This window comes from Mus pahari, chromosome 19 (genome assembly GCF_900095145.1).
Source record: "Mus pahari chromosome 19, PAHARI_EIJ_v1.1, whole genome shotgun sequence".
In the NCBI taxonomy this organism is placed as follows: Eukaryota; Metazoa; Chordata; class Mammalia; order Rodentia; family Muridae; genus Mus; species Mus pahari.
This window is the reverse complement of record NC_034608.1, coordinates 34,655,222-34,681,028: the sequence shown is the minus strand read 5'-3', so window position 1 is coordinate 34,681,028 and position 25,807 is coordinate 34,655,222. Positions and strand designations below refer to the sequence as shown.

General features: G+C 41.0%; 1 protein-coding gene across 2 annotated transcripts in view; it reads left to right on the top strand.

The window, feature by feature from the left end:
- Positions 1-25,807, top strand: part of Csmd1 (CUB and Sushi multiple domains 1) — a 1,532,231-nt gene that overhangs the window by 1,002,084 nt on the left and 504,340 nt on the right. The window contains exon 7 of one of the 2 annotated variants that reach the window (XM_021218735.2): positions 15,514-15,591. In XM_021218735.2, the coding sequence (XP_021074394.1) occupies positions 15,514-15,591 (78 nt within the window). Of the gene's footprint in view, positions 1-15,513; positions 15,592-25,807 lie in introns of those variants that run through there. The other variant, XM_029532138.1, reaches the window with a different exon arrangement.

The following is a 25,807-nucleotide window of genomic DNA, read 5'->3' as shown; positions in this document are numbered from 1 at the left end:
TCAAATAAGAAAGTTGAAATTCAGGTCAGTGTTTAATACTAGCTGCTTTTACAGAGGGCACGGGTTTCTGTTTCTAGCATCCACCTTGTGACTCAGAATCATTTGGATGTCCAGTCCTAACAGATGTTTTATATATATATATATATATATATATATATATATATATATATATATATATATATATTGTTTAAAGGGTATTGAAATAGCAATGACATGCTAATTCATGCTTCAGAGTGAGCATGTCAGATCTCCATGTAACTCTTAACTTCTTCCTATATATTTTCTGGGAACCTCATATGTAAGATTATAAACTTCTATTTTCAGTAAAAACACCTTAACTTGCTGAATTCCCAGAGGCCCAGTGGTTTACTTGATCAGCTGTAATCTCATTCTGCGCATCTCAGGATACCCCTGTAGTCTAATTTAGCATCCTAATAACATTCTGAGATGCAACTTCAGATGCCAACAAGGACTGTTGAGTATAGAGTAATAGAGAACTTGAGGGCCAACTCCAGCAATGTTCTTGGATGGGTTTCGTCCTCTTTTTGAGTGCATTCCTTCTATTCATCCTGATTCTTAAATTCCTTTAAATAAATTCCAACACTGCTTTACCTGACCTGGTCCTGAAATCCCTTCCTTTCCTGTAGCTGAGATGTTTGCTTTACCTGGGGTAAGTTTCAGAAGCACTCTTTAACCTGAGCGTGCTGTGACAGAGGTGCAGTGGGTAAAGACACTAACTACCTAAGCCTGTATCTTAAATCCATATTAAAGAAAAGATGTGGTGCCATGCATCCATAGCACGCACACACCTACAGGTGGTAGGGAGAGGGAGGAGTTGTGTGGAAGCCGGAAAGCACATGTGTAGTAGAAACAGAAGAATCTGCCTCAACAATGTGGGAAGCGCACAGAGGAAGGAGCGATCCTACTCCAAAAGATGTCCTCTGACACTCACAGTCACACCGTATCCATCTGTTTGTCTGTCTCTCTGATTGTCTGTCTGTCTAAGCATAAAGAGAAAGAAAGAAAGAAAGAAAGAAAGAAAGAAAGAAAGAAAGAAAGAAAGAAAGAAAGAAAGAAAGAAAGAAAGAAAGAAAACCTTTAAGCATTACATCTAAAACTCAGGCCACTGCAGGCATAGCATTGACTGTGTCTCCAGTAAGCGCCTCGCTGCCTAGAAAGCTGTTAGATTCATCCAAGTGTGCCTGCCATTCCAAGTGCGCACGCGTAGTCCATCATTGATCAAAGCTTGCTGTGCTAAGGGTGGCAGCCAAGGGCAGAAGGGAAGATGAAACTCAGTCTGAACTGGTTTCCCTCCAGTCGACACTATCTGCACAGAACAGAAACCAGAAGATAGCGTCTTAGTGTTTTTAAAACCCAAGCCCTTTCCCTGGTCAAAAAGAGAACACAAAGACAAGGCTGAAAATTTCAGGAATGAGTCTGGAGACTGCCAGATTTGGAGCAGCCTGCTCTGTACAAACCTAAATTTGCATAAAAGTCACCACGAGTGAGTGACGTTGGCCAGTGGCTCTCAAGTTGCCCAGTGAGAGGATTGCAGAAAACACAACAGAAAACACTTCCACAGGCAATCAGTTCTGAAAGTACAGGTACGCAGTCTCTATGGACAGTGTGGATTTTCTGGGAGGGCTACCAGCTTCCTGGTGAGGTATGCATCTCCAGGCAGAGCCCCACCCCTTTCCCATTCCTCTTCCCTCTCCTGTCATATCCTGGTTCCTTCTTTTCTCCCTCAGTCTGGGAACCGTAGTTAAAATAACTTCTATAGAGTGAACCAATAAGTCCCCACAGGGCATGTAAAAATGATCTTTTAATCTCACCAGTTACAACTTAAATCCCGACTGTAGTTATGGCCTCACACTTAACTCACAGGAAATATATTACCTAGATGGTTTGGGGTGGCTCGGAACACGGGGATGAGTGAAGTTAATTATCTTCCTTCAGATCATGAACTTTATGTCATTTTTCCTTTGAGCAAGTGAAGAATCTAATCAGTCTTTCTGTAGACTCTCCATAGGCTTCTCTAGGACATTGGGACACCATTATTCATGTGGAGATGTGACATCTTGCAGGTAGGTAGGCAAATTAGGAGAAGGTAGGTAGATGATAGGCTATAGATAGATAGATGTTAGATAGATGAGGGGCTGATGATACATTGGCAGATAGACAACTAGGTTGTGTTCTGCTCTAAGTAACTCCCTATCCCAGAAAACACTGGTTTCCTGACTGTCTTGCCCTAGAAGACTGGAGCTTACATGCAGCATGTGACTCGATTGTGAAGACAAGGACATAGGTGGAATACCTTGCTGTGCGTGTAAACCCAAGCTCTTGACTGTTACCTCCCATGAGGCACAAACTGGTAAACAGTTCATTCCTGGAAGTGAAAACAGTCCCCTTAGAACATGCCAAAGCAGACTAGGACGACATTAGAAACATAGGAATGTGAAAAGCATGTCAGATGAACCAGACCTGAGAATTTACCAGCTGTTCCAGACTGAGGAATGGGTGCAAACCTCACACCTGCATCCCATAAAGAAGAGGTCACCTGATACGGAAATGGCAACACCCACACTCACAAGTCATGAGACCATTCAGTGTGTTCATCAAAGCACTGACACTCAGATGACTCCAGCTGAGCTCAATCTCCACTGCTGCCATTGCTTTCTTAGACTTCCCTCTGTCCATCCCACATTTATCTATCTGGTCCAGATCATTCACTTTGTTCTCCACAATGCCCATGATCTTATTAATTAATTCTGTAACTCAATGCAACCTTAAGGCCCTCAGTTCTGGGAACCAATATTTTACTCTGTACCATTGGCTGTGATGTAGCTTGCAGTTCTTTAATGTCTAACTATTGCTGTGGGTCCCTTTGTACCTGCATCTCTATCAAGTCTGTGTGTGCCTACAGCAAGACCTCTTTGAACTCTTGAGTCTCTTTAATCCTTGTAACCATCTGTCACTAAATACACTTTTATTAAAAATTTAATTTCTGATTTATGTTTATGTATATATGTACATTACATGTGTATGAATGCAGTACCCATGTAGGGCACTGAGGCGGGGCATAGAATACCCTGGAGCTGGAGGCACCTACAGTTAGAAGCTTCCAGACATGAGTGCTGGGAACTGAACTCAGATCCTCTAAAAAATGTAACAGGGACTTTTAACTGCTGAACTATCTTACCAGCATCTCTATACACGTACACTTCCTTTATTTAGTTTCAAGACATTAAAAAGATTACTGTGGTGGAAGGACTTTTTTTTTAACTGTTTTTAAAATGTTAGGGCTGATGTCATGGTGTAAAAGTTAAAAGCCCTTGCTCCCCTTACACAGGACTGGAGTTTGGTTACTAGAAGCCACATTGGGTGGTTCAACCACCTGTAACTCCAGCTCAAGAGGATCCAATGTTCTTTTCTGGCTTCCATAGGCAAGTGCATGGACATGCATACATACATACACACATACATACATGCATGCAGCATACATGCATGCATACATACATATATACATATAAATATCTTTAAATAACTAAGTAAATAATAAAATGTTTATGTATGGAGTATAATGTGTGAGAGTTAATACTGATAACTAAGATCGAATTGAAGATTATTTTGTTACCAGCAACCAGCTCTCAGGGAAAGGGCAACTTGGAAAATTTAGTCAACAGAATTGATTTAGTTTGTGAGTTTATTTCTATTAAAGAAATTCTGACATTCTGGAAAGACACAGTTGTTTCTGTCTGTCTGACATAAACATTCATGACTGTGGCAATTTGCTCACATAAACATGTGCATGAGAAATTATCATTCTACGTTCTTAAGGGGCCCTTAGATTAAAGGTTTCCAATGACTGCTTGGCGAAGGCAGCCAGTCGTGGCACTGTTGACGGTGGGTACTGCATGCCACTGACTACACTTGCACCCACTGATTTGCAGACTGGGGAGACTGGCTGACTTAAGCGCAAAACTGAAACCTGATCATCTACGTCCCAGAGCACAGATGTTAGTTAGTTGCAAAGGTTGTTGTTCAAGGGCATCCTAGCATCTGAGAGAAATGTGGGGAGGCCTGAGTTTGTGTAACTGTGTAATGAGAACTGGGGGGAGAGGTGACCTTGGGAAACCAACAGAGCAGTTATTTCTAGAACATAAAAAGACTCACCATAGCAACAATGAAGCTCCCTGTAAAATAACCTGTACATGACGAAGCGTCACTGTGAGATATATGTCAACAAGTGAGCCAGTAAGTGCTTCCATTCCTTTAAATGTAGATAACACTGAGATCCATTTTCGCCTAGCTGCTTGGCGATTGTTTTCTGGACGGCTGGTGACAGATGAGGGTTAGTTAAGATATTCTTGGGTATGAGTGGTGAGGTAGCTGACACAGCTTTTCAGGCAATCAATTCAGTCTGACAGGGTGACAGCCCTGGCTCGGTCTCATCGTGGCTGTTTACTTAGAGAAATGGTCCAGAGGTTGAACACATGGTCAACAGGTGTTCTAAGTTACACAGAGGCCCAGAGAGTGAGCAGAGGTGTTAACTCATACTAAAGGTGACGGTTATTAAGAGCATTTTAAGGAAAAGATGGGAAGACATAATGGAAAAAGTTGAAATTACAGTCCTGATTAAATTACCTGGTTCCCATAGAACTGGGTAGAAAACTTCAGTATTCGCTGCCTCTGGGCAATAAGCTCTTTTGATTCTCGGATTACCTCTTGATAAATATTTAGATTTTTCTCAAATTTTATGCAATAGCCACAAATAGAATCATAGATAGAATAATAGAACAATATTAGATATCATATATCCATGGTGTATGATATATCAGGAGGTTTTTTTTTTAGGGTTAAATCTCAGTACATCTGAATGAGCTGCTTGTTCCCTAGTAAAAAGATGGATGGTGGTGAAAGTCATGGAGGGAAGATTTATTCCATGTGTCCATGTTGGGAAGAGAAACAGATAAAGGAGTTGATTGACTTCAGGTCTGCTATGGGGCATGTGCTTTAGGTGTAAGCAGAGGCAGAATTGGACAAGAGGAATTTATAACTAGGCACTTACAGAGGTCTGCCTATCATCATTTCAGCTCTAGCCCTGTACAGAGGTCCGACCAAGTCCTTATTTCTTGATGAGATGGGGTTCTCAGATGAATTGCTTCAGCTGCCTGATGGATACTCACCTCAGAGGCCTGCCTATCGAGTGTTCCATCCCTGACCCAAGGGAATTGCAGGGTTCAGAGATTGAATCATCTTTGCACCTTCATCCACAGTAAAGGAGCTAGGTAGATGCAAAATGAAACAGAGATTTCAGACCCTCTGAGCCCTCTGAGGACTCAAGGCTTTCTCACAACAGCAGATTATTATTTCTTCCTCAAAACCTTTTATCATGATGTGGTTGATATCAAGAGGCATTTAACACAAGTTTTTGAAAGAGTGCATAGAAAATATTACATGCTTACTCAGCCAAAGTCTGAATTTAGAAAATTTTGGCATTATGGAATAAAATATATGTGCAGTTAGATAATTCTTTACATGATGCATCATGAACTTTAATAAAGTGTTTAAAACAATCTTTATAGAGATGGGAACTATCTCAACAAAGAGTGTTTGCCAAATGTTTCTTGTTGGATGCCTCCCCACCCCCAGCACTGCACAAAAAAAGAAAAAGTTAATATTTAAGTATAAAATATGTTTAAGAAATAATCAATGAAGAAGCCAGTAGCTATTCCTAGAAAAATGAGCAGACTGTGTTACCAGCTTGGATAATCTCTATTATAATCCATGTGTAAAATGCAGTTACTCCTTGTGAACATCAACGGTATGCTTTAACAGATGATCACAATACTTGCCTTGCCCATATGACCAACAGGGCCCATGAGAAGTTTAGACATGGGGCAGTCCTATGGAGATCCCAGAGGATGAGTCACCCTGTGAGCAGGAGCAGCCATTGTGCTGAGATAAACTCAGTCAGAGCTGAGTGAAGGCTGACATACGAGGGTGTGTAGGAGGTAGTAGCTGCGCTGGAGAGCTGAGTAGCAGGTTCAACCACAGGGAAGTGGGAGCTGAGTTTGGAGCTCTGTTTGACTTCTGTTTAAGCTTCAGAAGGTTAAAGAGAAGATATAAAGAGACAATCCTGCTCTCAGAAGCTAGAGGGAAGAACGTCACCATTTCCTAGGGAGGTTCTAGCTGCTTTGTGCCTTTTTCCTTTGAGATCCCTTAGAGGAAACTGGAATAAGATATCATGCTTGTGTAATAAATGGATCACTCCAGCAGAAAACAAAAAGGGAATAGAAAAGTCTAGTCATAGAGGAAGAAAGAAAACAGCCAAGCTGGGTGAAGTGGACTCTGATTTCAATTCTAGAGCCAGAAAGCTGAGGCAGGAGTGTACCCATGCACAGAAGACTAGCTTGGGTTACATATCAGATATACATCTCAACAAATGAACATGAGTCCCTCAGGTAGAGATGTGGGAGAGCTGGCTCTCATGGGAACATGGCTCCTTTATCCTCAGAGTAGCCATGGTTGATACCCTGTGACTTTGCCTCCTCCAGGGTGAGAACATGACGCTGCTACCTGACAGACACCAGGAAGCTAGGGCAACACTTAGCCATTTCATAAGTCTCAGACTGTTCAATGATGGGTTTCAGTTAAATGTGTTTAAAAATATAAAATTGTCTGCATTTTAATGGCTTTTTCAATGTGAATTGCAATAAAAATCAGTGTTAATTAGAGAGCTCATGATGTTTGACTTAGTAATGATGTGACTGATTAATTTAAAAACAATTCTATGTCCTAATGTTTGAAATGATTTCTAAAGGACTGAGGTGTGAACACTCCTGAGAAAACATGAGGTTTGTGGACAGTAGAGGAATTGGAACAGCTGCAATTCTTCAAGGCATCGTATTTTTTTTTTAATTCTTAATTTTGCGTTAAACAACTAAAAATGTTGACAAGACTGTAGGATATTCAAAAATAATTTTTATTTTCTGACAATGAAAGAAAAACAAAAATTTTCAAAAAATCTATAAGCAGAAAACATAGTTCTACACTATACCATTTCCTCTTAAATTCAGAATGAATTCACCCAAATGAGATTGGGCATAGTAACAAACAGAAGTAGAGTAGAAGACTTGGGAGTCCAATGCCGAAGAATCATGAGTCCCAGGCAAGCCTGGGCTACATTGAGAGACTCAGTGTTAGGAAACAAAAACAGAGAAAAGAATTCAAACTAATTCTTAATAGAATTTAATAAATTGTATCATTAGTGTCATAAGAGAATACATTCAACAAAGGTTGATTATAGTTGTTGCCATATTGATTAAATAATTATAGGACAAACATATGAAAAAGGATATTTATGGGACAAGAGTGTTTCTGACCAATGAGAGAGGCAACTCATGAATTATTACATGGCATACATTGTCTAAGAATTCCTCAATGAGAGCCAACAGTTTGGGGAGGTATTAATAGTATAGGGGTGAGCATAGCTTCCCTCCAAGAATGAATAGTCCCCGGACTTACCACTTCAATAGAATGTTTTCGGCCTAGAAATTCATTTATAAAAATATGATAATTCTCTTGGTAAATAAACATGATTTATATTTTGACTGATCTGTGTCAAACTCTGGGCTTTTAAAATTGACAGGAGCTGTTTTTCAGATTTGATAGTCTGCTGCTATTGGCCAGGCTTCCCAACAGGTTTTATCTACACATTCAGAACAATAAATTTGTTTGAAACAACCTGAACTTGATTTGAACTACAAAGAGATTTTTCTTGGCCAATAATAGAAGGGAGAGATAAACTTGACAATCAACTTCTAGGTCTAGATGCATAGTTAAGAAAGCAAGTGGGGGCATTTATTTATTCTTTTCTTTCTTTTTCCCTTTTTCTTTTCCTTTCTTTATTTTTTTCAAGGTTTGTTTCTTTCTTGAGGATTCATAGCATTGTCAGCTGTCCTGGCATGTGACTGTGTGCCAAGATATTGGATACTTTTCTGTTGCTATGATAAAATGTCATGACCAAGGCGACTATAGAATAAAGGGTTCAGGTAACAGGGATGAGATGGTGTCATGGCAGGCAAGCATGGCAGCCAGCAGCAAAGAGAGCTGCTGAAACAGGAGCTGGGGGAAGGGGACTGTAACAACAAACATCTGACAGAGACAACAAACATGGAATGGTTCAAGCCTTCAAACTCTCAGTCAACCTTCAGCGACATATTTCCTCCACCAAGACTATTCCTCCAAAACCTCCCAAACTCTGCCACAAACCAGTTTGGAGACTAAACATTCATTTTCCGAAGCCTATATCTGCTCTCCACATTTTAAAATATTTGTTTATGTTAAGGTTTAAAATCTACTCTCTTGGTTAGACCCAAGCATACACACAGCACTGACAACAGCCACCATGCTATGCAGATAGAGCTCTTGTGTACTTTACCCATTGACTACTCTCTGGTATTAAGTCAAGCCGCTGGTCATGACTGTCTGCGTAAGTGTATGACTGAATTCTTTATGTTACTTATGATGTTATATCATCCAGAATTGGCCAGAGTCCCTAGTGCAGCCTTTCTACATAGGGGTGGTTTGAATAGGTTTGGCCCCATAACTCATGTGTTCAAATGCTTGGCAAACAGGGAATAGCACTATTAGGAGATGTGACCTTGTTGGAGGAAGTGTGCGACTACAAAGGTGAGCTTTCAGGTCTCCTAATGCTCAATCTATTCCCAGTGGAGAAAAGACTCGACTTCTAGCTATCTTCTAAAGACAGTCTCTTCATGGCTGCCTTCGGATCAAGATATAAAACTCCAGCACCAAATCTCCCTGCACACAGCCATGCTTCCCACCATGATGATAATGGACTAAAATTCTAAATTTGTAAGACAGCCTCAATTAATTGTTGTTCTTTATAAGAATTGCCTTGGTCATGGTGTCTCTCTACAGCAATGGAAACCATAAGACAGAAGAAAGTTTTACTAGGAACTGGGATATTGCTGTGATAGGCCTGACTATGTTTTTGTTTGAGAAATGTGGATTTTAGGACATTGGATTGGGAAAGCACTAGAATGCTTTAAGTGTGGCCTAATGGGCCATCCTAGTTGGAATACAGAAAACATTGGTTATTAGTGATTTTAACTGTGGGCTCCTGGCTCAAGAGGTTTTGGTAGAGAAGAATGTTAGTATGTAGCCTAGGAGACTGTTTTTGTGATATTTTGGTGAGGAATGTGGCTGCTTTTGCCCTTGTCTGAAGAGTTGGCCTGAGGCTAAAGGGAAGAGATTTAGGTAAATTGCATTAGCAAACAAAAATCTCAAAACAGCCTGGTTAAAATTATTAGGGGGCTACTAAAGTCCACTCTTATGAAGAGCATTTTGATAAAAAAGGAGCAAGTTGAGCAAGGAAAAATACAAAATGTATGTTTTGAGGAAAAAGAGAGCACCAGGAAGTAGGACAGAATTAAATCCTGTATTCAAAGATATTAAATGGAATTATGAAAGTGGTAACCTTGGGGCAGGATCCCACCCAGCTAAGCTTATTGTTCATGGGTTTGCAATTGAACAAGGTATTGTCATACCATATTAGGGGATATTATGACACGGTTATTTTTCTCACTTAGAGATAAGGAAATATGATTGTGTGCCAAATTGGCAAGGGATAAATTGTGATGGCTATTCTCAGTTATCAACTTCACTATATCTAGAATGAACTTCAGTCTAGAGATGGAGGGCACACCTGTGATCGAGATCTTGAGGCATAGTGGCCATGCTTATAAGAAAACATAGGTCCAGTTATAGTGGTATACACCTTTAGTCTCAGGACTCAGGAGATAGAGGCATGTATATCTTTGAGTTCAAAGTCAGGTTACAGAGCAAATTCTTAGACAGCCAAGTTTATGCACCAAAAGAAGCAATTGAAAACAGAAAGCTGGTGATGATGCAATAGAACAAAGAGGATCATGTCCTAGCCCCAGAAAGCAGTAGAACTCAGCAGCTTTGGCCATATGACTCTGTCACTAGAGTTAAGAAAAGAAGGGATTACAGGGAAAATTGATACTGGTCACCTGGAGCTAAGAAATTAGTGGTTATTAAGAAGAGTCCAGCATCACTTAGGTGAAATCATCTAGGAAGTGTTTTGTGAGAGCACAAAGAAGCTGTGTTTCAGAGATAAATGTCATGCTGGCAGCCAGACATGGTAATGTACAAGAATTACTCAGCTAGTACTGGTTTCAAAGGCATGAAGGAGTCATGGAGAACAGCAGAGGCTTGGCACTCAAAAAGGCAAGGGAAGGCCATTGGTGAAGGTGCAGCCTCAGTAGCAGTTGAAGACCCAGGAGTGAAGATGTCATGCAACGAAGTTGAGGCTTGGCATCATGAAAAGAGTCTATGAGAGGGTAATGGTGAAAGTGCAGACTAGTTGCAGCAGAAGACCCCAGCATATAAGTGATGCCAATACCGTTGGATGACCACCAAGAACAGCAGCAGCAGGGGAGTGGAGTCTGTCAGAACCTAGTGTGCCACAGAAGAGCTGGAGAAGATCCAATCCCTCAGGAAGAGTCCAGAAGATCTTGTGTGGATCCGAGACATTGGAACAAAAAGCTGTGAATTTGAAGTTGTCTTAGAGTCCCAAAGATGTTAGAGATGCCAGAGCTATGAAATACCCGATGAGGAAAGTTGCTAACAGGAAGTAGAACCAGCCCAAGACAACCAATTGTGTTGCACTCAACAAAGCTGAAGGACTTGGATTTCAGACATGGAGATGCAGAGTTTGGAGTTTGCCCAGCTGGTTTCTGGTCTCACTTTGGTCCAGTATTTCCTCACTATGACATTTTGGAATGGTAATATATACACTGTGATGTTGGAAGTATATGATCTGCTTTTTTACTTTGATTTTATAGGTGATTACAGTTAGGAGATTATATGAATCTCAGAAGAGACTTTAAACTTTGGACTTTTAGACATTGTAGAGACTGTGATAGAATATGAGGAATTTGAATAAATACAAATACATTTTGCATCATGTTATGGCTATAGTCTTATGGGGCCAGGGATGGGAATGTGGTGTTTGAATATGTTTGGCCCCCATAGACACATGTGTATGAATGCTTGGCACACAAGGAATGACACTATTAGGAGCTATAGCCTTGTTGGAGGAAGTATGCCACTATAAAGGTGAGCTTTGTGGTCTCCTACTCCTTCATCTCTGCGAAGTGCAGAAGAAACCATCCTCCCAGAGGCTTTCAGAAGAGAGACTCCTCATGGCTCTCTTTAGATCAAGATATAAAACTCTTGGTTTCTACAGTACCAAATCTGCCTGCACACAGCCATCTTTTCCACTATGATAATAATGGACTAGGGCTCTGAATCTGTAAGACATCCCCAATTAAATGATGTTCTTTACAAGAGTTGCCTTGGTCATGGTGTCTTTTCACAGTAATGAATCCAAAACCAAACACACATCTTATATGCCTTTACACTGGAAAGTCAAGCTGGTGTCCTCCAAAGCATAAATTCACAACTCTGTTCAATAAAATCTCAGGAGCCATGCTAAAAAGAGGAAAGAAGAAACTCGTAAGTTGAGCTCAGAGAGTCTCTTTGGCTAGGTCTTAGGTTAAACATGATAATTAGGAGGTGGAGAATATTTCCTTCAAAAAGCTTAGAATGAACAAGATTAATAGCTTTTTGTTTGTTTCATGGAGAAGTGCAGGCTATTAGAAAGCAACATCTTTCCCTGTATCCTACAGATTGGCCCTTGGTATGCTCCATTCTCTTCCTGCTGGTTTCTTTATAAGTTAGGGTCTTTCTCCATGAAATCAATAAGATCTGAAGTGACAAATGAAGGAAGGGAAAAGGAGAAAAAGACAGAAAGAAAGGAAGAAAAAGGAGAAGGGAGGAGGAGGAGGAGGAGGAGGAGGAAGAGGAGGAGGAGGAAATAGTTCTGGGTAGGTGGAAGAATGATACTAAGAGAGAGGCATAATGAAACCTGCAGACAACTGGTAGACCAAGCATGTATATGTCAACTTCTCTTTCTGACCAGCATTGCCAAAAAACATCATCCTCCAATAAGAGGCTGAAGAAACATGGAATAAATCAGAACTCAGGGATCAAAAACTAACAAAAGAAGTAACAAAAGAATAATACCACCATATTGGAAAATAAATAAAACATCCCTGGTGGAAATTTAGCTTCACAGAGCTTCAAACAATTATTTGTAGAATTGTGGGATTTATGGGCTCATCACATTCTCCAAGAGGTCCAGTATATTCAGGCACTCTTATGGCACCCTGTGCACCTCTCAGTCTTTCGTTTTACTCTCTGAGAGAATTGAGTTCTGTTTGTTTTATCTGTTTACACTGAGTGGAATTTGCTGTGAGTTTAACACACTGTATAATCTTCCCATTGATTCTCCTTTGTCTTGCTCATTGCACATTCATCTCCTCTCCCCTGAGTTATGTCAAGATAAAGTTCTTTCCGTAGAAGAAAGTGGAAATGATGGGGAACACACATCAAGGCACGCACGATTTTAAACTAAGATATGGTTCTGAGGCAGACCCCACAGGAAGATCTGTTCAAATGGGATGGCTGCTTCCTGCTCTCGTTTTCTGTTTGCTTACTACAAGAAATAACAGACTAAAGTCACAGAGAGGGAAACCTGAGGCTGGGCCCTCTGCAGATGACTATTGAGTAGCCAATGACCAAGCCTTTGAGTCAAGCCTTGTGGATATAAAGGGGAAAGTTGGGTGATGTTGGGGGTATTACCAATCACAAGTGACCACAGAGTTCAATGTGTTTAAGTCATTGTCACAGCAAGGTAATTTCTCTGTATTTTTCTCTCCTTATACTGGTTGGTCCCTGGATGGGGTGAGTCACCCATAAAGATTATAGCCAGAACCACAGTGACTCTGTAACAGACCTTCAACACTCTTTAGTGTTGAAGGTCAAATGTGGGAAATCTCTGATAATAAAGGTCTAAGTCCACCATGACTAGTTTCTGGACTCGGTTAATTATGGGAGACTCCCTTCAGCATCGAGTTTACTACTTCTCTGATCTTGTCTGGAGAATTCTAAACACATACATATGCCTCTACCTGAGGAATATCACATATCCTCAGTCACATTATAGGACCAATTTTTATTCTCCTGACAAAAACTGTGCAGCCGGCCCCTGAGATTCCTGACCTGCTTCCCCATGCTAAGGCATTCCATGCACCCTAAGCCCCCAGCCAATGACTCTTGCTCCTCCTGGGTATTTCCACCCTCAGTACCCCAAAACTTTATAAGCTTTCAATCATCCTAATTAAAGTTGGTCTGCCAACGAACCCCTAACTCAGGTGTGGTCTTTCACCGTACATATTCACAGGGGTTCTGAACCCCTGCTCACCCTCTGATCCCACTGCACTCATGGACTTTATCAGCTGATAATCCAGGAGAGTGGGGAGATCCACAGTTGTGAACTACTGATTGACCAGCACTTTCTCACAGTGAGATACTCCCCCCACACACACCCCGCCAATTTCTCCATGAGTAGCCTTAGTCCTGGAAACCCAAACTATCCTAAACTTCTCATTCATCAACTATGCATTTGGGAAAAGCTCTGGAAGATATTATATTTCCATCACATTCCTGCTTTTCTCTGATACCCTGCTAAGCTCTCAAGCAAGCATTTGTCTGTGTTTGTATCATTCCAACTCTGAGGTTTATAGTGCTAAAGGATTCTCTACATTTCAGATTCAGATTAACAGAAAGAGGACTCTAAATTGAAGGCCAGCTCTTTTGCTTGTGTCAATAGAAGTGAATAGAAGACCCATCAACACTGAATAGAGAATTCTGAACAATAAATCTCACATAAAAAGAAACAATTTGAAAAAATTCAATGACAATTGCCTTCCCAGAATTCTGCCAATCCAACGTCTAACATTTGCTGATGCAGAGAACAGGGAGGCACTAGTCCAAGGCTTCAGTTTGGCTGTCATCTTGTGACTACTCTCCTGATTTCTGTAGACAGAATGAGTGATATTCTGCTTGTCAGGATACCAAGGGGGTCAGGGCACACATCTGCCTCCTTCACTGGTGACTGGTGAGACTATGTCTAGGTCTTCCTAGAGTACCCTCTGCTTCTGTTGCTCTGCAAAGGGTTTTCTCCAGTAGAGTCTTAGTCAGAGAGGATATCTACAGAGAAAAGACCCAGATACTTCCTAGAAATAACAAAGTTTACATTTTATGAGAGGGGTGGTAGGTGGCAAAGAACTGCTTTCATTTGGTGAAACAGATTGAGTGGCATTGGTGGCCTTGATTCTTTCTCTGGCTTTAGGGAAGATCAGGTGACACAGGTGTAGACTGTAAATGTCATTTGGCCTTTGGTAAGACTGTTTCCTGTGGGTTTGTGTTCTTATGGAGTCAAACTTCCTCTTCCGTTGGGCATCTGGGCAGGAGCAGATTGTGGCCACAGACTCTTGGGAATGGGCAAAGCACAGAGCAAAGAGGAGGAGATATGGAAGCTAAGCAGCAGATGGCCTGGTTTTTGACTTAGGTTGCCATTTTCTTGGGCTGAAATACTTGATGGTGCTGAGGCAGAAGAGCTGACTAAGGAGTAGCAGGCTCCTAGCTAGCTTTGCTTGCTCTCTATAGCCTCCTCCAGAGAAATAAACCACCGGACCAATGCTTAGACTACAGGAGAGAATGAAGGGAAGAAAGAGGAGCTCAGGGAAGTAAAAGAAGAGGAAGAGGGAGGCCACCCCTCCTCCAGCTCTCTTCTATGCTTTATTCTCATTTTTAAAAGAAAGGAGTTCCCTTTGCCCACTTTGGCTCATACTCAGTTTCATTGGGTTCAGGACCTAGAAAATTCAGACACTTATTTAAATCTGAAAGATGAATCTACAGTGCAGGATACCTTTGAATATCAGACAAGAAAACTCTGCTAGGAGGGAAGGGGAGAGGGAATTGGGGAAGGAGAGGAGAGGGAAGGGGAGGAAGAAAGAAGGAGATTGGTTCCTTCATGTTTAACCTACAACATTCTAGCATGGTATTCCTATGCTGCAGCTCATCAATGCCATATGATAAAATTTAAGTAGTTGATTTAAAGCATGAATAAATGAATGGTCGACTTCTATTTTTATGTAAAAACTTTCATGAACAGAGTACATTATTTAGAGAGCATCAGGGTCAGGGCCACTGTGGAAACACTGAAAGTACAACCTACTCTGTGTAGTTGGGGGATAATAGTGATGCATAGAAGTTGTGTTTTTCTGATGGTGACTGGGTTTGGATGTGGAAGGTGAGCCCTGTTGTCATTTATTTTCAGCTCTGGATACATGATCATGAGATACATTTTGCTGCCAAAAGGTCTTAATTATTTGTAACCTATTTTCCATCTGTTTCCTCTCAATGGCCTTTTAGATCCTGGTCCCTAGATCAGGGTTTGGCAGAAGTCTGTTAAGACTGGATTTGCTGTGAGATTAAAGTATGGCTTTGTGAACTTCGAGTCTCATCTGATAATTTGTTTTTTCTTTCTTTCAGTGAAAAAGGCAATTGAGCTGAAGTCGAGAGGAGTCAAGATGCTACCAAGCAAGGACAGCAGCCACAAAAACTCTGTCTGTGAGTTACTTTATTTCTATGTGAGGATGCATATACCAATTAGTGGACAGAAGAAGATGGAATGGTCCCTAACTCCATTCTCTGACATGATGCTCAATGATGACATCTTATACCTGTAAAGACTCTCTCTTTATAGCTGATTGGTCACTGTTCTCTGGTTGCAAGCCCAGAGCTGAGTTCTCATCTAGAAGATCACATACTTTTTCTAGACTTTTTCCACAGGTTTCCCTGCCCCTAGTGATGCCATCAGACTCTAATACAGTGCTGAGTATTTATACATTGTGTTGGCCTGTGGTCAACTTCTTCAACCATTCCAAGACTTCTACTCACATTGTCCCCATTCTGTGTTCACTGGGCATCCTATATCTTAGGGCTGATGGAGGTGTAGGCAAAAACTATAACCTGTGAATGTTTTTGTCACTCTTTCTTGATAATCACAGCCCAGCCCGTGTCTTTGAAATGAAATTAGGGTGGGGAAGAAAATAGCTTTTTAAATGATAGAAAGGATTGAGTGGCAGAAATGGGAAGAAAGGGGTTTTTGTTCATCTATAAAGGTTTTAATGTTTTGCTCCTACCAGCTGAATAACTTACAGGTAGGAGAGAAAGTGTTGTTAATCATTTTGAAAACAATGCTGTGATTGAAATTCTTAAGGACATGATCTAAAGCTTGACAGAATCACTTGTTAGGTGATATGTTTGTAATAAATCAGCATTAGATCTGATGCTCCATCCACTGTGCACACATTTTTCTACTGGGGTGATACTGGCAGAGCTTACTCATGAAAGGCTCTTTCTGCTGTCCCCACCAAGACATGAAGTGACAAATCTAATAACTCCCTTCAGAGCATTAGAAAGTGTTCTCTCCTACCTCCAAGCAGTACTAAACTCTCTGTGCCATACATGAGGATTCAACAGTAAGGATAAGGAAGATGGAAAGAAACTATGAGAGATCAGTGTGTACTTGAGGGAAAGATTTGACTCTGAAAGGACAGCTGGGACAGAGTGAAATATGTTTGAGAGGATGCTGGAGGCACAGGCTCTGGCTGTCCAAACTCTTGTGATATTCAGGTTCAAGATTCATTGTCAATAATACTAAGCCAGTAATTAGTTGTGCAAGGTGATCAGCAAGATATGCTGAAATATCCTAAGCAGTCCTTACCCATCTTTGTCACAAAGTAGACACTGAGCAGTTAATTATCCCATGAAGAGCTTCTCTGTCTAAGGAGCTGTCAGAATTTCCATCAGTTATCACAGGGTTTGGCAGCAGGGGACATTGCTCTATAGAGGTCAACAGAGATACTGACACTGGTCTCACATGTGTCTCTGTTGTGGCTTGAGTTGTGCCTGTTAGACCAAGCTCTGAGCCTGCTGTGAGCTAACAAGGATGGCCATTTTCCCTTTGTGCTTGGTGGATTCCTCAACATCTCTTTGAGGGCCAGGTGTGAGAAATCAATTCACATTCTTCACACTTAATGTGGCAACTGGCTGAATCTGGATTTCCACAGGACTGGGTACTTTATACATATTAGAGATGCTAAGCCCTAGTTCTCCTAATGCCCCCCACTAAGGTCGAGGCTCCAGCCTCCCTCCCCCCCCCAGTCCCATTACCATAGCCTCTTTAGACTAGATAGTTCATTTAAGCCTGTATAACCCTCTACCACAGGGAGTCTAAAGGTTCCTCCAACTGAAGGTTTGATAATATTTGACCAAAAAGGGTCTATAAGGCCTATCAAAGGGACTGTGAGCTCTCAGCCATCACCCTGGGTTATCCCTATGCAATGTTCTGCCCTTATAGAACCTTTTCTTCTTCTTGAGAGGTCTCATAGATTTAAAAAAAAAAAAAAAAGATCACCATGTCAAAACCCTTCCACAGGGCAAGTCGGAGCCTGGCAAGACATGTGCTCATCTGACACGTGGTAGGAACAGACCACAGGAACCGAAGCTTCAAAGGAGAAGCTGGAGACTTGGTAGTTGGGAGTACGTGTGTGTGTGTGTGTGTGTGTGTGTGTGTGTGTGTGTGTGNGTGTGTGTGTGTGTGTGTGTGTGTGTGTGTGTGTGTGTGTGTGTAGGCCAGGCTGGCTTAGAAATTGTGGCAGCCCTTCTGGCAAATGTTTCGATTCCCCAGTGTATAGTACCAGATCTTGCCATTGTGTGGGTGGTGGTAGATCCAGTCTCTCCTCTTCCTCTTCTATTTTTTTCCCAGGGCCAAATTCATCCGAGACACTTTCCCTAGGAGGCTGGACAGCCCAGTCCTGTACCGAGCCTTAAGGCAGAAGGAAGACAGACGCTTGTTGTTACTTTTCAGCTGGAAACAGTTTCCTCATGCAAAGTTAACGACAAATGACTTTACAAATTCAATATACATTTGCTCCAAGGAATTGACGGCACACTCTGGCCAGCTATTGAGTGTTGGATTGCAGCTGTTTTTGCCAAGCAGGAGAGGAGAATGGGTTCAAGAGCCTTGTCTGTTCTAAAGCTGCCTTGAAATGCATGGTGAACTTGGCAATAGCATGTATTGCCATGTAGGTCTTGGAGAAGAATAGCCACCGAACATAATGGGATAAATATTCCCAGAATGCTTCCCCTTTTAGTTGATTTTTTTTTGTCTCCTATCTGTATATGTAACATTTTTATTAGTTTTTAATTAATGTTATCTACCTTGAAAAACACACTTGAAGTGAAACCCATTTCCAAAAATCCATGAATCCAAATTCATCCTAACTTTGCATACAACTATGTAAGTCTTACTGAGAGTTTTATTACTAAGAAGAAACACCATGGCCAAGGCAGCTCTTATAAAGGAAAATATTTAACTGGGGCTGGCTTACGGCTTCAGAGGTTTAATCCATTATCATTATGGTGGGAAGCCTGGCAGCCTGCAGGCAGACATGGTGCTGGAGAAGGGGCTAAGAGTTCTACATCTTGATCTAGAGTCAGCGAGAAGAGATTGTAAGCCACACTGGGCTTAGCTTGAGCATATAAGACCCCAAAGCCCAGCCTCACAGTGACATACTTCCTCCAACAAGGCCATATACCCGCTCCAATGAGGCAACACCTCCAAATGGTGCCACCACTATGGCCAAGCATTCTGACACATGAGTCAGTGGGGGCCACTCCTATTCCAACCACTACATCATGCTATTGACAGATGCCTTGGTAGTCGATTGTGTTTATGGTGGTATCCACAGCACTGACTGCTAGGTTTTCCTTTGAATGGTGTGGAAGTCAACAAATGAACTAATCTATATGTCTGCTTTTAAGGCCTCTGCTTCAGAGTGGTGCCTCACTCTGGACAAAGGAAATGTGTAGCACAGGAACAGAATGTTTGCAAGATGTTCTTGAATGACTGGCAAACACATTTCCTAAAACTGGCTATTTGGAAAAGTTTCTCCTTCCACCCTGGACCATGGTGTATTGAGCCATCCAGCATGCTTGCTGTCATTTTCCTAGGTTTCTGGTTTGTTTGTTTGTTTGCTTGCTTTGTTTGTTTGTTTGTTTTGTTTGTTTGGAGTAACTATAGAAAACAAATAAAAAGACAAAAAGACTAGTGGCAATATAGTCACTGATTATTTAACTATGTTTTATAAAATAGAGGTATTCCATCTTGAAATCAGTTCCTGTTTCTCTGTCACAGTGTGACTCAAGACTCAAATCTCCAGCACTAGGCTTCACCAGGTCCATCTTCTAGCCTGGGTCTTCTTTTTATAAACCGATCTGTAGAAGCTAAAAAGAAGGCAAGGAAGAAACTGAATTCTCATTCATTGGTCACTTTTGGGAGATTAGGGAGAAAAGCCAGCTCACCATTTTTACCATTTTAGAAAAGTATTTTCATGTGACCTACTTTGAGAAAAGACCTAGGAAGATAGTCCGGCCATTCCGACTTCACTCCTGACTCTAGCCCTTCCCATTCCCCTATCTGCCTAGAGCGTAGGCCCACCTTTCACCCTGGAAGTGTATCAGCCATAGACAATGCCAGTGTTCTGGGGCTTCAGTCTGGAATCCATCTCCAGGCAGCATCTTCAGAGGTTGTAATTGCCGTGGTAATCAGAGGTGTGGTTTTTCTGCCAATCATCTCGAAGAGTCTTCCAATTAACATGACTTGTTTTGACCATGTACAAAAAACATTCTGTGTTTTATAAAAATGTCATTAAAGATACCATGTTTGCTATTAAGTGTGCAGGGACACTTATCATCATCAGGGCTCATTTCCAGGACTTGAAGACTCTAGGGTTTATTTGAGTAATAGCACACACGTGTGATCTCTCTCCTTGCTTAATAGAAGCTCTGCCTGCTGTTGCAAGAGCCTGGCTCCTCATGTGGAGCCATCCAGATAAGCTTTAAGGCAGATTTTTAAAGAAGGAAAAATAATAGTCCCATTAACCTCTAACTGCCATCTGAAGGTTTAATAATAAAAAGAGGGATAATTGCCCCAATCTGCTTTCTTCCATTGCATGTAATTCCAGGGTGCATTGCGATCATTACAGATCTTTCCTTTCCTCAGAAGGCTCTATCCTCATATTGCATGAAAGTACTAGACGTAATGTAGCGCTTTATAAATCAGGTTAGTAAATTATGCAGCGTCTGAATAGGCTTTTGTCACTGCAGGAGCTGAAATATCTTCTCAAATACCCAGGAAAACCTTTCTGCAAAAAGCTGATGTCTAGATACACCTGGGGAAGGAAAGCCAAAGGATAAATTACCTCCAAAGCTAGGTGCTTCACCATGTCACACAAGACACTCACATGCATGGGATTCTTATGGCTGCCAGGAAAGTAAGATCCATTAAATCAAGAAAAATAGGACCCAATTGTGTTATAGGTGGTGAAATTAAAGTGCATGCCTACTGAAAAAATAAAAATGTTCTTTGAGCATCCAGAGCTAAAGTCCGACTAGCTAAAGGGTAGAATTCCCTTAGCAACATGACCAGAGGCTGCATTCTGTTATTTCTAAAACTGAAAAAGAAGCCTATAAAAGCTACCTCCACTGGCCCTGACTGTGGTATGTCTTAGCATGCCCATGGCAGATTCTAACAGCTCAGCCTATCACAAATGTCTTCATCAAACTGTGTAAAATAAAATACCCTAATCTTTTTAACTTTGGTTCTCTGGATGACTGTGAGACTGCTAGCCTTCAGGTGTCTGTAGAATAGGGGATATCTCTAGTGTTGGTCAGAGGAGGGAGCCCAGATGCTGATAGGGACATTAGATTGTGTGATTTTATGTTTGGGAGTTTGGTCAGAAAATTTTAAGGGATAAATTGAACAACCATAGAATCTCTGTTCTCAGTTACACTCCATGTGTCAACTTTAGACACAGAGAAAATAAATCAGCAAGATCAAGCAGTGAGACTGACTTGCAAGGTAGATATGTAGGGGGATTCAGAACACTCCCTGGATAGAGGACGACTGGGAAAAGATGTTTATTCCATGCCAGGTCATTTCATTAAGAATCTGCTCTAAAGATATCGAGAGAATGCTGAAAACAATACCAAAGCCATTATATCTGTTACTGTCTTCATGGAATTACAGAGTTTCACAACCTACCTGACCTCTGTTTCCCAGGGAAGAAGAAATCAGATTGTCCATAGCTGATAACCTTGTCTTCAGGCTATGAGAAGTTTTGAGGTTAATATGCCAGACTTTTTACGGAGGTGAACATGTTCATTATTTAGAGCCAATTTTAAGGAACTTAGTAAATGCTCTGTGGCCATGAAAGGGAGAGTTCAGGGATGGGGCTGATACAGGCAATAGAGCAATGGCTCTGCCTTTCTCAGTATTGTTAGAAAACTTGATGCCCAAGATGAGTCAGAGTCACCTAGGTCTGAACTACTAACCTGCATACCTTCAGCCTCCTCTTAAGCCTGACCCCTCTCCTGTGCCTTCCAATGAGTGATATTTACACACTGATAAAGATGAGGTAAAAAGAAGAGGAGGAGATTGACATGTGACAGTGTTGAGAATATAATCAGATCCAGTACTGGCATGCTTGCCTGTGTGTGTGTGTGTGTGTGTGTGTGTGTGTGTGTGTCTGCATGTGTCTGTGTGTGTTTGCATGTGTGTGCATGTACACAGTTGTGTGTATACTTCCAAGTGCTTTCCTTGTAAGGCCTTCATTATACCCATCCTCCAGGTGGCTAGTGCTAATTTTGTCTTGATGCCTATATATACAGTCGTAAACCACCACGTATGTGAAAGCATGCAACATGTAATCTTGTGGATAGGCCTTGTCATTCAGCCAAATTTCCCCCAAGTTCCACCCTACTAGACGTTTATTTTGGGCTTAATGGATTTTCAAAGCCAGATACAAGCCAGGCTAATTACTCATTAACCCTTTGAAAGATGATGGATCTGGGTCCAGTATGAGCAATTACAAATAAAAATACTACAAACATTTGCCAACAAGCTTTTGTAACAATGAAGGCTTTCTCTTCCCTTGGATGGATGCCCAGAGGTAGAATTACTTCTATGCTCCATCATGACCACATGTTTAACTACCAAACTAGCAAATTATCCAACTGCTTTCCATAGTAGCTGTCCCACTTTACAGGCCCACCAGCAACAAACACATGTAATATCACAGCATTATACTTTTCTTCGACCTCATCAATTCTGATAGGTGGGTACTAATGTCTCATTGTCGTGATAAGTTAAGTCGTATTTTTTTTTTACTGACTAATGATATGGAAGATTCATTCATCTGCTCATTTTTCACTTTTTTAGAGACAATTTCTGATTGCTTTTTCTTATTGGCATTTGACCACTAGTTATATAGTCTAGATCCTAGTCCTTTATGGGACATACAAAGTACAATACTTTCTTTATGTCTGAATGTTGTCTTTTAATATTCCTCAAGGTTGGTTGGAAGAATTGATCTTATTTATCTGATAGAGTTCTATTTAAACACACACACACATACACACACACACACACACAATATGGCTTCTCTTGGGAGAAAAAGTAATTGGCAACCTTGGGAAGTATGACTATGAGCAAGAGGAACCACATGGTACATCTGTCCTAAGAGTTAGCATACCTGGAGAAAAGAAAGAGATAAAAAGAAAGCTAGAGCCCCCAGAAGCCTGAAACCTTCTGGGGGCAGAGCTGTTTCAGCTCATAGACCTAATAGTGTGGATGACTAAATACAGAACTTTCACATTGTGCTCATTCATAGATTCACTTCCACATGAACTCAGATGAGCTGTATTCATCCAGCAATGAGATTTAAATCATGGAAATTGAGTATAAATGATAGATGAGTAAATATGTTTTCTAGATTCATAGTCACTATTTCAATATTCTTAATTTGTAATGTTTCATCTGGTCCTAAGATTTGGGGCTAAAGCTGACAATTGTTCTCTTTATTGACTTCTCAAAATTATATTTAGGATAGTCAAATATATACAATGATGATTTTAAGATTTCAGAAGGGCTCACTTAGGACTGAAGGAGTTGCAGGGGTTTGTAACCCCATAGAAAGAACAACAATGTCAACCAACCAGACCCCCCAGAGCTCCCAGGGACTAAGCCATCAACAAAGGATTACACATGGCTCCAGCTGCATATGTAGCAGAGGATGGTTTTGTCATGCATCAATGTGAGGAAAGGTCCTAGGTCCTATGAAGGCTCGTAGATGTCCCAGTGTAGGGGAATCGAGGGCTTGGGAGGTGGGAGTGGGTGGGTGGGTGGAGGAACACCCTCATAGAAGTGGTGGGAGGGAGGATGGGATAGGGGGTTTCTAGGAGGGAGGAACTAGGAAAGGGGATAACATTTAAAATGTAAATAAAGAAAATAGCCAATAAAAAAAAAAGGAAAAAGAGAGAAGGGCTCATTTATTAATTAGCACATTAATTGAATTAAATAATTTGATTATAATGATTAATTATTTACTCCTTATAATATTTGTTTAGTTATATCCCTTATAGTAGATTAATTGACATTCTCATGAAGAGAAAGCAGGCTGGGGGAAGTCTCAGTGTTAGAGGAAACACAAGCCTTGCTTAAAATGTGTGAGAGCCTGTGGTGAGAGAAGAGTCATTGGAGATTCAAAGGCTGGATAAGAAGTGATTCTTTGAAGAGTCAAAATGCCATGTTATCTAGCTTTTCTCTATAGGCAGCATTAGAATTCTGCATATTCAACTTGCCCGTTTAAATCATCCATTGCAGAGTTTGTTCTTAAGTTGGACACACATACAAAATGGCAAATGCCAGGTAGCATTCAAATACTGTACTGCTTGCAACATCTATCTGGGAATATCTCAACTTCAGAAAAAAAAAATTAGTTTCAAGAACATGCAAGAATTTTGAGTACTCAGGTTCCACCTAAAAATGCTGGGTAACTCTTTCGATAGAGGCGTGGTAGAAACTGTGAGTTACTTTTTATATTGGGGAAAACAGCCACATGTATGAATGGTACTTTTGAAAAGAGCTGATTTGTATATATTTTTTAAAACAATTAAAGATAATTAGGAAAATGTCCTATGCATTCTATAAGTATCTCCTCTGAAACTACAAGTGATATTAAAAATGTATTATCTCATTTATGAGATTAGAAACTTAAAATGGTGGACAAATCTGATGGTTGTATAACCTCATCCAGTCCAGAGATTACTGTCAATGCTGATTCTAGCCAACTGTCCTCTTGCTTATGACCAGATACAGGTGGCCAGTAAGAATTATCTGTAGCATTACTTTTAGTAATAAAATTAGTTTTTGAGACAACTCCCAGCCTCTACCTCCCTAACTTCCTTATGGTCCCCATTCTTCACAAATCTCTCATGTTCATAACGATTCATTTTGTTTTGTGCCCCACTTAGATTAAACAGAATCCTCTGTATGTTAACCTGGGTTTGGAACTATCTCCTGGAGTCTGGTTGGCTCAGAAGAGTGTAAATTTAAATAAATAAATAAATAAATAAACAGTGATTGATTGACCTTCCCCCCAATCTATCATCATTCAATACCTCAGAGGTAAAGAGGATTGCCCTGTGGACCAGCCCTTCTTTGATGGTTGGCACGTTGGTCTTGGATGAGTCATTGAGTTCAGTGGTTGTCTTGAGTCTAGAGAATAACAGCTCATAACTTTTCAGTGTTATTCTCTGGCTCACACTCCTTCTTTTGAAATGCCCCCTCAACCTTTGATGGGGCGCCACACATGTCCTGTTTAGGGCTGAGCCCCCACTGTTGCTTATTTTCTTCATCTCGGGCTATCATGATTCTCTCCATCCGGCACTACCCATGCAAAGGGATAAGGGAGGGATATAAGCCTGGCCTTGATGAATAGCTCCAATGTCTCAACTTCCTTCACTCTGCACACGACTGCCTCTAACCTCTCCGTGGGTGTACTTTGACAACATGATAACTTCCTCTAATATGGCCAGCCTCCAAAATAAAGCCCCCTTCATCTACCACAGAATGAATGAGCCAACATTCCAATGTATGTCTGATGAACTAATTATTATGAAGTGAAATAGACTTGTATTTTTTATGTTTCCTGCATTAAAATTCAATGTAGAGAAAGAGTTAACTGTAATGTACTTTGTTAAAATGAGGTTTAGGATGCAGGGAAATTAGCAATTCTTTTGTTGTTGTTCCTCAGTGCCTCTAATGCAAAAGTTAAAGATATAACTTACAAATTCTACCTCAGGACACTGGGGAGTTACTAGCATAATGAGGTCCCCTTTGACATTCTCAAACATTTAAATACTGTATCTGGATCATATTAATCCTGACCCTCTCCTGTCTTCCTCCCATCCCCATCATCCTCTTACTTCTTATAGATCAGTGCTTACAAGGACTTGTGTCAGCAACACAAGACACCTCAAGACCAAGGTCTCAGCACAAAGATTTATTTGCCCCAGAGGGATAAAGGGCAGGGAATAAGAGATAAGAGAAAAGGGAACAAGGAAGGGGGGGATATTTGCCCAGGAGGGACAAAGGGCTTTCACTGGATAGAGAGGAGTCTGTGTTCTACAGGCAAATAGCAGTTGATAAAGGAAAAGGGAGAAAGCTGATGTTTTGACTGATCATCCTATTTAGGTGAGCCAAAAGGGGTTTGATTGTTAAATTTCAATTCTTTGATATTTGAATCTTAGTGGCCAACCTCAGGGAGAGGAAGTGTCCAAATAAGGAAAAAGACCTTGTTGGGTAGGATTAGGAATGTAATCTAACAATTTTCAAGGCAGAGGGAATTCAGAAAGGTCACGGCCTGGCAGAAGCATG